This window comes from Falco cherrug, chromosome 8 (genome assembly GCF_023634085.1).
Source record: "Falco cherrug isolate bFalChe1 chromosome 8, bFalChe1.pri, whole genome shotgun sequence".
In the NCBI taxonomy this organism is placed as follows: domain Eukaryota; kingdom Metazoa; phylum Chordata; class Aves; order Falconiformes; family Falconidae; genus Falco; species Falco cherrug.
In genome coordinates, this window is record NC_073704.1 from 8651422 (window position 1) to 8666342 (window position 14921).

The following is a 14921-nucleotide window of genomic DNA, read 5'->3' on the forward strand; positions in this document are numbered from 1 at the left end:
AGGTCATTAAGAAGAGCTTAGGCAAAACCCCACCAAGTATGACACAGATCATTGTCATCCCATCTTAACGCAAGGGACAATGAGTTCAGAAACTTCTGGAGATCCCTTCCAGTGCCTGGGAGCTTAATAGCATTATTGTCCAGGTACCATGAATTGTACATAACAACAGGGTGAGGTGGAAATATGCCATCTATCCTACAGGAAAACTTGCTGTGTGTTTTCTCATTGCAAAGATTAGCTAGAGGCTCTGAAAGCTACCTCGAGGAGTGGTATTTCATGTGGCTGCTTCCTTTACCCTCGTGGACCATGTCTGTGTGTCGTTGTGATCTCTGTGCTCGGAGCCACCAGCCAGGCTGTGGTTCCTAATGAAAACACAGTATTTTTTGGCCCCAAATCCCCCGTGCACATCTTTTTAAGAGGGGGGAAAGGCAATTTTCCAAAGGAAAATCAAGCATGTTCTTGGGGAAGCAGAAAATGGGAATGGAGGTTCATTAGATGAAGGGTTTGCACTCCTCAGCATGGAGTTAGAGTGTAGCTCGCTGGGTTCTGCTGCACCCCTGGGCAGTCTGACCACCCCTCGGAAAAATGGGTGCAGCGAGGGGGGCTTGAAGTCCCCCTTGCAAAGTCCATCTGTGGTCACACTCATTGAGCTCCTCTGCTGGCCAGTCTTGGTGAGTGTGTCTGGACCTGGGCATGCCCTGTTGTCCATCACAGGAGACACTTACACAGCTCCCTTCTTCTGCTCCTTCAGTCTCCAGCTGCAGACTCCCAACTTGATCCTGATGCCGAGGAGGAGGAGCTGAAGAGGAAGCTGGAGGAGTTAGCGAGGAACATCAGTGACAAAGAAGTCTCTTCTGAAGAAGAAGAGCGTGAAGAAAAGAAGAGAGCAAAGAAACCAGAGATTAGTTCCTCCAGTGATGACGTGGCCAGAGATGCTCAAAAGGTAATCTGTGTCCCCCCACCCATACCATGCTAGGCTCCATCTGTGGTTCCTTCTGCTCTCAGTGGTTTATGGCTTACACCATAGTGCAACTCTTCTTCTGTCCCACACCTCCCCCTTGATGCCTTCCAGGGCTGTGGTGTGTCTGACTTAGCTGCCTGCTTTAACACAGTGTCAAAGGATAGGGAAGTCCCAGAGTGTTGGATCTGGACTTTTTTCCTTGTAGGCTCTCCCAGTCTCATCCAAGAGTCAAAAGTAAAGTCTCTTATCTTAAAGGTCTTTTCCAACCTAAATGATCCTATGAGTGGAGGTCTTACAGGCTACTGCCTGTTATGGGGAGGCACACAACCTCCACATCTATTTAGAAGACTTGTCTCAGGATCTGAATGTCACTGTGGAGAAGAGAGTACTGGGGTTAGAGAACGGTTCGGTGATGATTGAATACTGGCAGCCTTTGTCAGGCACCTGCTACAGCCTGAAATGTGTCTTCCAGACCTGTCAGTGCTCCTGAGTCACAAAATCCCTGGTCCCACTTCCACTCTGCTTGGTCAGCATCTCCTGTACTTACAGCACTGTGTTGGCTCCTGTCCCCTACTCAGGTGTGGCTGATCTGTGGGGACATGGGTCAGGGAGAGGAGGAGGGATCACAGCATCTATATAGCCCTCTTCCCAATCACCCCAGAGAGTCCCTCACCCCCATGGCCCAGTGCAGCTCTGATTTATCCCCCTGCCTGCTGGGTGCATTTCAGAGATGTCCTCTCTCCCACTGTATCCCCCCAGCAGGGCTGGAGAGGCGTTCGTTGGGGTGCAGCCTTGCAGGGGAGAACTGCTTCCCTGGCAGGAGAGCAAGGGCAGAGGTAGGCACCGGACCCCTTCCCCCTCACCTCACCCGGCAGGCACTAGGGCTGGGTGACAGCGCTGGGGACGAGCAGCCGATGACAGCCCAAGTGACTCAGAAAGAAAAGGAGATCTTGTGTGTCTCCAGTTGCACAGAGCCTCCTGAGACAGTCCATTAGCGCGAAATGGAGAGGTCAGCATTCCTTGTTGGGTGTCGAATGGCTTGTTCATCCCTTCCCTTCTGCCATGGCCATGGATGGGGTACGTGTGTGTTTTGCTCAGACTCATCCACCACTGGTGAGCACGAGGAAGCGAGCAGGGCCCGTGCTGTACCCCTCCTTTCCTGCAAAGCTCCTTTCATCCGAGGTTGCAGAGTGTCTCATGGTGCCACGAGGCCTCTCCTTAACGTGGTTTTGTTTCTCAGCCTCGCAAGGCAAAACCCGGCTGCTGCTGGGCTTGGACAGTGCAGCTGCGCGTGCACATGGTGCATTTAGCAAGTCTGTGTCAGGTATCAGTCTCTGCATGGTTCTATGCAAAATCTCAGGATTAGAGCAAGCAACTATTCCTAGGACAGCTTCCCTCATGGTTTTTGGAACCATTTGCTGCCCTCTTACTGCCACTAGATCAGCAGTACACTGCATCCTTACCAAAAGCCTCCTTTTCTGCCTCCTTTTTCCTGAAAGCTGCTTTTAGATCATTGCTGCAGCCAGACTTTACTACTACTCATGGGTTGAACAATGTGCATCTTCTGAGTAACCATTTCCAGTTACTTGCCACACAGAGGTGGTAACTCACCAAGCCAAGGGGAGTTAATTCCTGTGTGAGCTGCTGATCTGTGGCAGACAGAGGATCAAACCCTGACCTATGCTGAGGAATAAGGAGATGTCGGTAGGATATCAGTGTAAGCTTCTTGATTCTCATAAAATGAAGCCTGGATTCACCAGATATGCTACTTTCTTTGACCAAAACCCAGCTATGAAGCAGGGAGGACACAGGCACAGTTGTCTCTCAGTGGGGTCCTGCAGGCAGGTGACACTCTTAGCAAAGAGAGACCCAGCTGCATTGCAACAGCACAAGCGGAACCAAATGTGAGAAGTGAAACAAAATTCAGCTTTTTGCTTCACGGTAACACTCAAATTAATTTGGGCAGTATTGAGTTAGAAATGCCCTTATATACCAGATCCAGGCTTGGGTTTTGCATGATTCTGAGTTCAGTTTTATGTGAGTCCCCTCTCCGATCAGGAGGAAGTCTTCTAACTGGGGACACTGTGATGAAAGCACATAGTCCTAATGGAAAATGTGGAAAAAATCTGCTGTACCATGAAGGTACCATAAAATGATTAAAATGTCAGCTGGACTGAGTTAGCTGGTTCTCTGCAGGACGGCTTGCCTGGAAATACGTGCAGTCGTAAACACGACTGTTTGTTGCCAGTGCATATATCACCCCCCATCTCCTTGGTTTCTAGGGAATTATCAGTTGAGAGAGAGATGATGATTTCTTCAGTCTATTTTTACATGTGGTTAGTGCCTTATCAAGCGAAAGGCAGCAATTAGGAGTATTATTGCCATCAGTGCTCCTTGGCATGGGAAGAGAGGACTTTAGTCCCAAGTTCTGGCAGTGTGGCAATACAATAATTTTATGGGTTTGTTTTGTGGTTGTTTTTTTTTCTTTTGCCACAAACTTAAGGAGTTATTTGCATCTGTGCTGGGGCCTGCTGAAGTGTAAAGCAATATGCTGCAATTAGATCTTAACTGCAATTAGATCTTAACTGCTGAGTAACTGGGTGGCCTTCAGGTGGCCAGGTGCTGCTGCTGTCAGACAGCTCCGGTTGGCACCACTTCCAGCGAGTGACACATCCCTGGATAACCTCCTTTACAAGCCTTTTGAGATGACTTCTTTTGTCACAGCCATCCTCCAGAAAGCACGGGCTGATATCAAAGCTCTGCTTTAGCCACGCATCTGTCTCTGGTGGAGAGCCCTTCAGGAACAGCGTAAGCCCTTTAATTATCGCTGCTTCATCTTTCTACAGCTCCTGAAGGTCCGATGCCCGTCTCACCCCCGACTTGCGCTGTTTTGTACACCACGTTAAAATAATGTCCTTATTTTTTTCCCCCTCCCACCCTCCGCTTTGGCTGTGACGGGCGTTTGCAGAGGTCATCGGCTCAGGCTTTGAGCGAAATCACGGCCAAAGTGCTGAGAGCCATAAATGCCACGGAGAAAGCGGTATGTGAGTCGTTGCACGGAGAAACCCAGTGCAATGATAGCTGTGCCCTCCTCGCGGGGCAGCTTCCCAGCCTGGGAGACAGCAGAGAGGTGGCCGAAGTGTACCGTGAGCTTGAAGAAAACGTAAGGTTCATGAAAGCTTTCATCAAGCAGGGAGGGCACCGGGGCGGGTTGGGAATACGGGAGAAACTGCCCCAAAATTCTTGTTAGTGGGTAGGTCAGCGTTTCAAGGATGGGCACCACAGAGGGATTAGAGTCCAGTCTTGTCCGATGGTGGCCAGGGCTGTCTTACAAGGGAGGTGGCAAAACAGCAGGTGGCAATGCCCTGCCTGGTGTTTTTCTTTGCCTGGGTTCCTGGTTCCCCCAGGTGAGGGCCAGGGAGAGAGGACAAGTGCAGTCCCCAGCTTGCTGTAGCATTGTCTTGCTGGACTTCAGCAGTCCTGTGCTTCAGCTGCAGCAAAAGCTTTTGTCCCGCTTCTCTTTGGTTCCTGCCCAGCACTGCTTTTCATCAAGGCTTTCATGACTGAGGATAGCATGACCTATCTGTTCACTAAGGCTGACTTCTGCCTGGGGCTGATGGGCTCATGCAGGTGATAAGTTTACACCTAGACCATAATCCCCTGCTAGGTTTGCATGACACTGTAAAGCACAATAAACAATTTTTTTAGCTACTGCAAACCCGAATGAATCGATTCCCCATGGGAAATGAATTGAATCCACAGTGTCATTTACCAAGCACGGAAGAAACAGTTCAAAGATGGGACGAACAGTCACATCTCCATCTGTATGGTCAGGTTTCACTGTCACAAACACACTGCACTGGGGAGCAGGGTTTTATAATGCACTCTGTGCCTCATCTCTCGTTGGAGAAAGCTTATACATAAAAGCAGGGAGCTGCTGGGAGAAGTGCGTGCTCAGAAACTGCACCACCCAGCTGGTTGCTGGCCAAATGCAGTGTCCTAGGGGACAAGGGGTGCCTGCATGAAGGTTTTGATGTTCCCCCTCTCTCAGGAGAGGGGATAGGGCTGGGAAGGATGTGAACTTTGGGTTTAGTGCTGCTGCCGTCAGCAGCAGGGCAGGGGCAAGCTGATGGTAGGCGATGAGGTGCATGCTCATCCTGCGCTTCCCTGGGGGGCCCGGCTGAGTCACGGCTGGCTCCCCGCTCTGCTCTCCCAGGCATGCCACCCACCTCCGAGGGTGCCAGGAGACTCTGATGGCCCAACACAAATTGTGTCCCTGTGACTCATAGTTTGAGCAGCTTCAGGGATAGCACCCACAAACAATTGCAATTTGTTATGTCTTCAGGGTTTGCACTGGGGTGAGTGGGACCTGTGGGATGTGGGGCATGTTGCTGTGATTTGGGTGGACGCTCTGTACTTTGGTGCGTGCAGGGGCTCATGCCAGGCAGTTTTGCACAATACCCAGCCAGGAAAAGCAGAGAGGTTTAGAGGAGCAGGAACTGTATTAGCAGTGCCAAGATTTTGGGACCAGTCAGCAAAACAGTGGCCACAACCCTTCTGATCATCTTGTGTGATTGTACACCAACATATCAGTGTTTCCTAAATTGCCCTGCTTGGACTTGCATCCTTGTAGTAGCCCAGGAGAAGGCAAGTGATGGTAAAACCAGTGGTTTTATTGGGATAGGTCCCTCTACCCTTCTTACCTAGACAGCAAAGGCAGCATGCTGCTTCCAGTAGCCACTTGTGCGCCCCAGGCTTCCTATAGCCGCTGTGCACCCCCAGTCAGCACCCCCATGTTCACTCCACTGCTGCACTGGGCTCCATTTGCACGCATGTTTGTTGGGGCTCTTTGCCAGGACTGTTCCTGGGCATTCAGAGCAGTTCCTGGGCAAAGCTGCCTTCTGCACGGGTTGGGTTGTTTAACTGCCCAGAGCCAAACTCCCAAATCCTGACCCTACTCCCAGGAAACCCAGCAGCACAGACATCCTTAAAACAGACTGAGTGGATCTGAAAAGTCAGTCTGTCTCCTTCCCAGCTCACTGCCACCACAGGACGTGGCAGCCTGCACTTGTTTGCCGGTACCTGCTTCTCCTCTGAGCAGACAGTGTAATGATGCTGATGCTTCTTGAGCAGATGACTGACTTTTGGTCCTTCCTGTGTTCTCACTGAGCTTTTTACCACTTCAGCTGGTTGGTAATTGCTCTCAAAAAGCCTGGGGAAGGGAGGAAATGAGATGAAAAGCCCTGCCAGAGCTGACTGGTACTGTCTGTGCTGCAAGGCAAGAAGGTAGTCGTAAAATAGGGGCAGGAGCTGTCACGTCTGGGGCTGCAGCCACATCAGGAGAGGAGGACTCCAGGGAGGTTAATTCTGCAGTGTGGTTTTTTTTCTTGTATTTCAGGTGTACCTGACTGCTGGGAAGACCTACCGGCTTGAGAAGACCCTGAAGGAACTTGAGGAAGGGGCTCAGCACAGCGGCACTACTGACTCAGAGCTGTCGGAGCTGGAGGACAAAGTGGCTTCAGCAGCCGTGCAGGTGCAGCAGGCAGAGAGCGAGGTGAGGGCTCGGTTCTGAGAGCTGCTTTGCCCAGCCAGTGACGACAAACAAAGCCAGTGATGGACCCTCTGGCCACCATCTGTATGGGGTTTTTTTCCTTCTCTAAAGATATCGGATATCGAATCTCGAATTGCGGCTCTGTCCGCCGCAGGGCTGACGGTGAAGTCAATGGAAAAAGCGAAGAAGAAGTCCATCGGGCAGGTGAGAATGGAGGACGGTGGGTATGAGAGGTGCCAGCCCCGAGATGTGTGTGCTCCCCTGGGTTGTTGCTGCTGCCCCTGGGTGCTGTGAAGGGCTGCCTGGCTTGCTGAGCTGTGCCCAGCTCCCTCCCTGCTGCCTGGTACTCTGCCCCAAGGCTCTGAGAGTGGATGTCTCACTGAGGACGGGGGACAATGCTGATCCCTTACAGGATTTTGTATCTGGGGACCAGTGCTCTTCCCAGGGCTGCAGGTAGGGCATACAGGGCTGCTGCGTCCTCCACAGCCTGGACTCAACTCTTGCATTTCCATCCTGATTTTTATAATCACAATTCCTCAGGCAGAGTTACTGCCGTGGCAGTGCGCTGCCTCTTTTGCTCACCTTAGGATCAGTCCAGGCTAAACAAGAGCTGAAAATGCAAAGAAAGGCAGACCGAGTTGTCTGCCTCTTCTGCACCCCCAAGAGAAACCTCTGTCCTTCCTCTGCCTACAGGCTGCCTGCCTCCACTCTCCCGACCCCACCAGCAGCAGTCCTGGGGAGTCTTCGGATGACATTAAAGTGAGTATGTGTTTAATCTGTGCCAGCTAGTGCATATGGTATGGCACTAAGCCTGGAGACAACCAAAGTCTCCAGGCATCTGCTTTCAAAGAGGTGGCCTTGGAGGGGACCTCTGTCCTCCCACCCCCGTCCCCGCAGCAGGCTGCTCCTCTTCTCTTGCAGGGGATGCCCGGACTGCAGGGGTTCAGGAGGAAGTTCAACAGTCCCCTCGAAATCACCAGTAAGGACCGCAGCTCTGCCCGTGGGAGGTGGGGACGCGTGGGTGGATGGGCTCGCTTTGGGGATGCTTGGTCCTCTCTCTCTGCATCCAGCTGTTTATCTGCACTGGGGGTTCCCTCGCCTGTGCTCGTGGCCTCCTGTTAGAACAGCCACAGGGGAAACCTGGGGTGGCTGACTTAGAAAGGAGGAGACAACTGGCAGGATCAGGGACAGTGACAGGGCAGAGGTCAGGCTGAGCTGGCTCACTCCTCCAAGAACCAGGACTTTCTCTTTAGCCTGGACTCCTGCCGCCTCCGAGTCCAGGGAGACACCTGCCTTACTGCATTTGTGGCATCCCATTGGTTGTTAGACCTCAAAGCCTCGTCCAAACCCATCATCTCTTCTGACAGCAATTTCTTCCTTGCTTGGCCACCTTGGGAAGGTATCCTCCACCCTGTTGCCTACCTGCCTCAGTCACTGATCTCTGGTGGGGGGCAAGAGGCCCTCCACCGCCCAGCTATGCAGCTATGACAAACAGCAACTTGGGAGTGCTTTAAAGTAGATGATGACCTGAAACTTGGCACAGCACCTTGTGTGGTAGGGGGGCAAACGCTGGAAATATTTCACCCTGACCGATATAAGCAAGCCATTAGGAAATGACTTTTCTATTTCTCTCTTATCTCACCTCGTAAGCTTACAGGCAGAAAGAATGGCTCTCCTTCCAGATAATGGAAGATAAAGGGAGGGAACAGGAGAAAGATCATTTAATGCAGAGAAGGAATTGCATTTCCCCCACGCCTGCAGATAATTAACAGTGCCGTTTCCCAAGCTGAGGCTGGTAGGTAGAAAGGTCTCTTCTCCTCATGCTGAGGAGGAGTCATCTGCTCTCCTTCCTGCAAAGGGCAGCCAGATAAAGGCAGCCTGGGGAACATGTCAGCCCCACGAGCAGATAGAGGGATGTGCAGTCAGCACAGATGTCACCAGGCAAGCCTAATCTGCTATGCCTGGCCTGGGCGATGGGGCGACTCAGTCTCCTGACCACCCTCCCTGCAGGGTAGACTTACAAAGTTGGGCCTGCAAAGGTGCAGCTGGCAGAAGCTGGTGGCAGAGGAGAGGAGATGACTTAGTAGGTCAAGACAGTGTTGTAGGCTTGGGTGGTGAGAGCTCCTCGGCTTTTGCTGTACCGTGGAAGTTTCTAGAGCAGAGATCTCGACTGTTGACCGCTGGCAGGCTGACACAACTCTCACAGCACTCTGGAAACCCGAGTAGCAACAGCTTTTTCCTCCCTGTTGTCAAAGGGGTTCCCACCACCCTCCTGGAGAGGGAAGTGCAGGGATGCGTCCAAAACCCATAGCCGGCAGGGGATAGTAAAACCCAAGTGACTTGGTGGGTAACTGAAACCTCCAGTGAGGTGGATGAGGGATGAGGCTCACCTCCCTTCTTTCACTACAGGTCTCGATGATTCCTTTGACCGCAACTCTGTTTACCGTGGCTCCCTGACACAGAGAAACCCCAATGGGAAAAACAGGAGAGTGGAGAGGCTTTTTGCGGTATGAACACGGCCACTCAGGAGGGTTGCTGGCCTGGGCTCCCCACGGGACCTGCCTCCCTGGGCTTGCACAGAGGAACCTGTCCCTGCCTGTGCTCTCCTCGAGTCAGTGGAGCCCTCAGCTGTAGGCATTGGTCTCTCCATGCTGGCCATTGAGGGCAGGCATGCCTGGGCATCACCCGCTGAGGTCTGGGATGTCATAAGCGCCAGGGTGGGGGGACCAAACAAGACATACATCTTTGAATTCCTGCTGCCCGCATGGTCCATGGGATGGGGCAAGTCCTCCTGCCATGCGATGGCAGCTGGAGGGGACAAGGAGAGCGCACTGGCCTCTTCACCTGGGGTGATGCGGGCCCAGCGGTGACCTGAGGTTTCTCCCTCTGGTGCCTTACAGAAGCCTGTGATGACCCACCTGTCCTGAGGAGAGGGGGGACTCTCCTGCCACTGCATTTCACTGACCAAGACAAGACCTCAGCACAAAGCTTCACCGCCTTCCCCCCAACACTTGCTCTTCCTTCTCCCATGCCGCCTCTCCCTGAGACGCCGGACAGGAGGGAAGCCGGAGGCCATGGGCAGAAGGTCTTGCCAAGAGCTGCCAAGGAGAAGAGTGAGGCACTGGCATGCCAACAGCTGGCCAGGGGCTCTCATGGGAGAATGCAGGCATGAGACCTTGGCCTTGGGCAGCTCTTTGGTACCAGATCAGCTAAGGGGACCAGAGAGGTGCAGAGCAGGAGTGACCTCCTCAGAGGGACCTAGATGTCAGCATGACTTCTCAGTATGGGGACTGGGGGTGGTGACATGGTCATCACTTGGTAAAAGCTGTCAATGCCTGTCCCTGCTTTCTCCCAAGCTGGTGCTGAGCAGGGATAGGAGCTGACAGTGGGTGAAGGATGCCCTTAGGGTACCCCAGGTAGAGCAGGAACCCGGGCATCCCAGGCTGGGAATCACATCCCAGTGCTGGTCCAACTCGCTGCGATGTCCCTTGGAGCATCACCTCCCTTCCCTGAGCAGCAAAGCAGGGTGAAAGCAGTGCCAGCTCCCTCCCAGCAAGCACTTGGCCAACAGATCTCTGCACAAAGTCATGCTAACACCTGCTGAGGCTTCTTGCCACCATGCATGAAGCAGCTGTGACCATCTGAGGACGTGAGTGAGGCAAGGCTTGCAGGAAGCAGTGGTAAGAAAGGTGGAAGAAAGGCTGGAGGCTTGCTGGGGATTGGTTGTTCCCAGCTCTCAAAGATATCCTCTCTCCATGTCAGGCTATATCAGCAAGTTTAGAAGGACTCCAGCAAGCAGAGCATAGGTGCTTCTCTGGAGGCTTTCCCTGACTCTACAGAGGGGTCAGCCTGTGCCAAGAGGTGCTTTGTGGACAAGCATGTCCCCTGTCCCTGATGATGGGATTGTAGAACCCCTCTGGTCCTTGGAGAGGGGCTGTGATGGCCTTTGGGGGCTGCGGTGGCCCTGGGCTCCTGCCAGGTGACAGCAGCATTGGTAACACCCTCCCCCAGACACCCCAAATGTTTTCCCTCCAAAATTTATTTCTTCACATCCACTAACCCTGGTGGATCAGTTCCCAGGACATCAGGATAGGAAGAGGATTGTTTTCTCTTACAGTTCACCCTGGAGGAGATTCATGTTAAAAAATTTTGCTCAGTACCTGCTTGTCCCTGTCCTTTATAGCCCCCACCTTCCTCCTTCCGCAGTGGGTGACGTGGGGAGGATCGCTTGCAGCCGGAGCAGGGATGTCAGGCTGATACTGGCAGTTTCCCATCGATGACCACTTAGGCTGGACCATTCCTGTGCATCTGAACTAAAACCACTTTAATTATGAGCGATAGTATGCGTTCTCATGCAAGTAACACGTATGTTTAGCTTTGGTAGTAGTAGAGACTGCTAACTGCCTAGAAATTGGTCCTGCCGTCATCTCACAGCCTTGTAAGTCCTAAGTCTGGGCTTCCCAGCTGGAAAAAAAAACAAAACACTTTCTTCTTTTAAAATGAAATCCTTCTGGCCTGAAGTTCAAAAGGGTAAGTGCAAACCATTGGTGGTGTAGAAACTCGCCCAGACACCATGGCATTGCTGGGTGCATCTCTTGCCACTCAGCTGGCCTCAAGGCTAGGATGGCAGCTCCTCGGCTGGCAGAAAGGAGCTCCACCAAGATCTGGGCAATGCTATGGGTTTGCACCCACCCCTCTGGTACAAGGCTTCAGCCTTCACCCCAACCACATCTCAGCCATAACTCAAGTCCTTCCATGCAACCGCTCAGATGCTTGATTCTGCAAGGGAGTCCTTGCAGCGAGCCTCAGCAGTGCAAACTAAGGCATCGTCCAAGCTGTAGTCAGCCACATTGTTATTTGCTGGTTTTCTGCCCCATCTGCCTGTGTAGAGATTATATATATGTACACTAAATCATGCAATAAAGCCAATTTTAAGTCCAGATCCTAGAACCCGTTTTGCAGTGTCTGTTCTTCCAGCTCACTCGAGCAAAGGCTCCTTTCTCTTCCCATCCTCTCCTTTAACCAGCTGGTGCACCCCTTACTTTAAAAGTAGGCAGGCAAAAGTAGACAGGAGCTGGATCGGTGGCGTTGAAGCAGAGCAGGGGGAGGTGGTGATGAACAGGACCGCAATATGACTTGCCAGATGCTGGTCACAGAGCTGGAGGTGTGATGAGCGTGGGTCAGTGGTACCCAGTGGGGAGGCCAGGTGGGCAAAGGGGATGCACAGTGTGGGAGTAAGTAGGGGCTGATCCTGAAATGCGCTGCTCTGACTTGCATGGAACACAAGCCCAAAACATCAAGGGGTTGCTTTAAATCTGCATTAAATAATAGCAACAACCCTGGGGTGGAGAAAGCTCTGCTGAGCTCAGGGTCCAGCTTTCCTTGGCTAATGTGGGGTTTTTTTCTCCTCTCTTCACCCCTTTCCCTGCCTTTGATGCCCCTCTGCAGCAGCCACCCTGGGTCCCACGCCACTTCCTTGACTGTCCCTCAACACACTGTGCTCAGGCATCAGAGCTGACCATGGCATGAGATGGAGATTTGTCCCAGGGCAATGCCAGGCCCCCTGCCCACACCCCACCAGTGCTGCTGTCTTTGCCATCCTGCCAACAGAGATGTCCCTGTTTCAGGGTGTCTCAAGTCCCAGTCACTCCAGTTTAGCCTGGGGGTGCACCTGTGCTTGCATACCTACTGGCCCTGAGCTGGCTCCTCCAGCATCACATCCAGCAGGACAAACATCATCAGGAATCTTTCCCTGGGTGCGGTTTAACCCATTTAAAACGGGAGATATGAAGCCCTCCTGCAGTGGGGACAAGCCCATTCCTACCAGCCCACATGCCCCAGCAAGTTGCCTTCCCCTCTTCTCTGTATGGTTTCTTTAAAGCAGCAGGGTTTTTTTGGCAAGGGGGTGTTGAAGGAGAAAGGGTGGTGGCATCCAGCATAACTCTCGCAGTGGAGCAGGTTTGTGGCAGCAGGACCCCAGCATTTAGGGCAGCATCACCCACCAACCCCCACAGTGGGCGGTGGGTGAGGAGCTCCCCACGGGCAGGGTGATGGAGCAGAAAATTCCCCCTTGTCTGAAATAACACTGGGTCAAGGACAGGGACTAACATATTCCCAAGCTATCCGCCTCAGCTAGCATAAAACGCTGGTCTCTTCTGAGTCACAAAAAACCCTGTGCTGATTTGATGAGAGGGGACAGCGGGGAGGGGAGATGCCCTGGCTTGGTCCCTGCTGGGGCTCGCCTCTGACATCAGCACGAAACTGGCCATAAAAACGGCACCCAGAGGGGACTCTGGCTCAGACGGTGGCCGCTTGGCTCAGCGGGACGGCAGCTGGGCACCTCGCCTCACCACGCCACGGTAAGTGCAACCCTGGCAGAGGGGAAATGCTGCTTTTCTCTCCCTCTCATGACGCTTTTGTTGCTGGATAATTTCCTGAGCGCTGCTTTGCCTCTGTGTCTGTGTCCTTGTGTCTGTCCAGCCGGCTGGGAGGTTTCCAAAAGGGGACTGTAAAAAGTCGGTGGCCGCAGCAAACCTGAGCTGTCAGGAGCCCAGTCCAGCTCCTGCCTGGCATGCTGCAAACTTCTCCTTTGCAAAAGTCCCTGGAAATAAAGCTGCTGCTGGGTCCCCACCGCATCTTGCTTAACCAGCTCTCCTGCTTCTCCCCCTTGCCCTGCTCCCTCATTGCATGTGGCTGCAGAAATCAAGCCCATTGCTCAGCCCACCCTGCAATGTCCCACTCATCTCCTCGGTGCCCTAAAGCATGTTACAGGGTGCTGCCGGGTTATCATTATCAGCAGCTGGGTCCAGGGGTGGGTACCAGGGCTGCAGAGGTGGCCACAGTCCATCCATCACCCAGCATCTGGCAACAAAACCCATTTGTGCCGCTGCAGCCTTTGCTTGGTGCTGCCAGCCCTGCATTTTGGTGGTGGCCCCTCTCCCCATCTCCTGGACTGTGGGATCTCATGGGCACACTGGGGGTCCTAGAGAGAAAGAAGAACGCCAGGCCTGGCCTAAGGTGCTAGGCTAGGACAAACACCTGTTTTAATGAACATGAGGTTTGTACAACTCGTGTTTGCAGGGGATATTTACCCCAGAGGTGTCAGCCCCATCAAAACGCCCAGGTTTTGATCAAGCTGCCCCAAGTCTGGGGATGCTGTGACGGTGACAGTAGCCCTGCGGCAGCAGTGATACAGTCACCCCGTCCCCTCCATGGCAGCCTTTCCCTCCCAGTGGGGGACTCACCCTGCCAGAGTTTAAACCAAGCAGAGTGTCTCTGCAATAGCCAAACCTTTCTGCTCTCACAGCCACATCGGAGGCCACCGTTTTTGCGGCACCAGTGGGAAGCACCGGGAGGCTTTGGGATCAAGCCACGCAGCCAGAGAGTGCTGGGGATGAAGCTGGGGGCCGCCTGCCTCCTGTGCCTACTGCTCACCTGCCTGACCCTGCCTGTCACCCACGGCCGCATCCACGAGCGCTCCATGGAGAACAGGAGTAAGGGACTCTTCCCACCATCCCCCTGCCTCCAGACCCCTCTGCATCCCCAGATTCAGCTGCACTAGTGGGGGGTGAGGGGGGCCACTATGCAGAAGCAAAGCTTGCTTTGAAACAGCCTTTGCAATAGCTTTTATCCCCCTCAAGCCCCTTTTCTGCTCCCTTGGTGTGTCCTCACCCCAGTCCATGGGTGCAATGCCCTGTTCCCCCCTCCATGTCCTCCCCCATCACCCCCTGATGGTTCCTCTGCTTTTGCCTTGCAGACCCGGACATTGACCCATCCTGGTACACAGGACGCGGGATCAGGCCCGTGGGGCGGTTTGGGCGGCGGCAAGCCCTGGGTGAGGGCACCCATCCTCGGGGGGCTGGCCGGCAGCAAGTCTGCGCCCCCCCCCAGCACCCCCTGGAGGAGCGGAGCCCCTGAGCTGAAGCCAACAATAAAAGCCCTTCTCCCTCTCATCCCTATGTTCCAGCCTCTCTGCTCTGAAACACAGCGGGGGGGTGGGGGGGGGTGCGTGTGCAGGTGGGCATGAGTTGGGGATGTGACCCCAAAAATTGCTGATGCTCACCGTGGCTTTGCAGTCTGCCCTGGCAGTGCATGCAGTGTGGCAGCACTTCCCTCTGCGCAACACAGTATGCTTATAAGCCCACAACCCCAAAAACACCCTAAAAATAAGCCCCAGAGGGTTCCCCTTCCCAGGTGCATCCCATGGGATCCCCGCATCATGCTGGCACCCATGAGTGCCCCCGACACCTTCATTTCAGCAGCGGCGGGGTCACAAAAAGCCAACCCATTTCCATGGCTTGGGTCAAAAATTCTCAGGGAGAATACAGGGCCCTTTCCATTGCACTGCATGTCCCCAAATGTCCCCTCATAAGCTGTATTCCCAAGCCAGACCATTTTACTCCATCTCCA

The 14921-nt window shown here is 53.5% G+C and overlaps 2 protein-coding genes across 3 annotated transcripts in view; both read left to right on the top strand.

Annotated features, from left to right (window-relative positions):
• Nucleotides 1-11449, top strand: part of MLPH (melanophilin) — a 29044-nt gene extending 17595 nt beyond the window's left edge. Inside the window, exons 10-17 of one of the 2 annotated variants that reach the window (XM_055719327.1) lie at nt 752-943; nt 3930-4124; nt 6360-6515; nt 6624-6716; nt 7206-7271; nt 7434-7491; nt 8922-9019; nt 9413-11449. In XM_055719327.1, coding sequence (XP_055575302.1) covers nt 752-943; nt 3930-4124; nt 6360-6515; nt 6624-6716; nt 7206-7271; nt 7434-7491; nt 8922-9019; nt 9413-9439 — 885 coding nt within the window. In that variant the 3' untranslated portion in view covers nt 9440-11449. The remainder of the gene's footprint in view (nt 1-751; nt 944-3929; nt 4125-6359; nt 6516-6623; nt 6717-7205; nt 7272-7433; nt 7492-8921; nt 9020-9412) is intronic. The other variant, XM_055719326.1, reaches the window with a different exon arrangement.
• Nucleotides 11450-12736: 1287 nt separating this feature from the next.
• On the top strand, nt 12737-14458 carry PRLH (prolactin releasing hormone). The gene is made up of 3 exons (XM_055719206.1): nt 12737-12871; nt 13819-14005; nt 14269-14458. The coding sequence occupies exons 2-3, from the start codon at nt 13906-13908 to the stop codon at nt 14427-14429; spliced, it is 261 nt and encodes an 86-aa protein (XP_055575181.1). The 5' UTR covers nt 12737-12871; nt 13819-13905; the 3' UTR covers nt 14430-14458.
• Nucleotides 14459-14921: the final 463 nt, after the last annotated feature.

Bases quoted from the DNA above. Each gene is read 5' to 3' on its own strand.
- PRLH (XM_055719206.1), top strand. From the start codon at position 13,906: ATGAAGCTGGGGGCCGCCTGCCTCCTGTGCCTACTGCTCACCTGCCTG. The intron at 14,006-14,268 runs GTAAGGGACTCT...TTTGCCTTGCAG, and splicing joins GCGCTCCATGGAGAACAGGA to ACCCGGACATTGACCCATCC.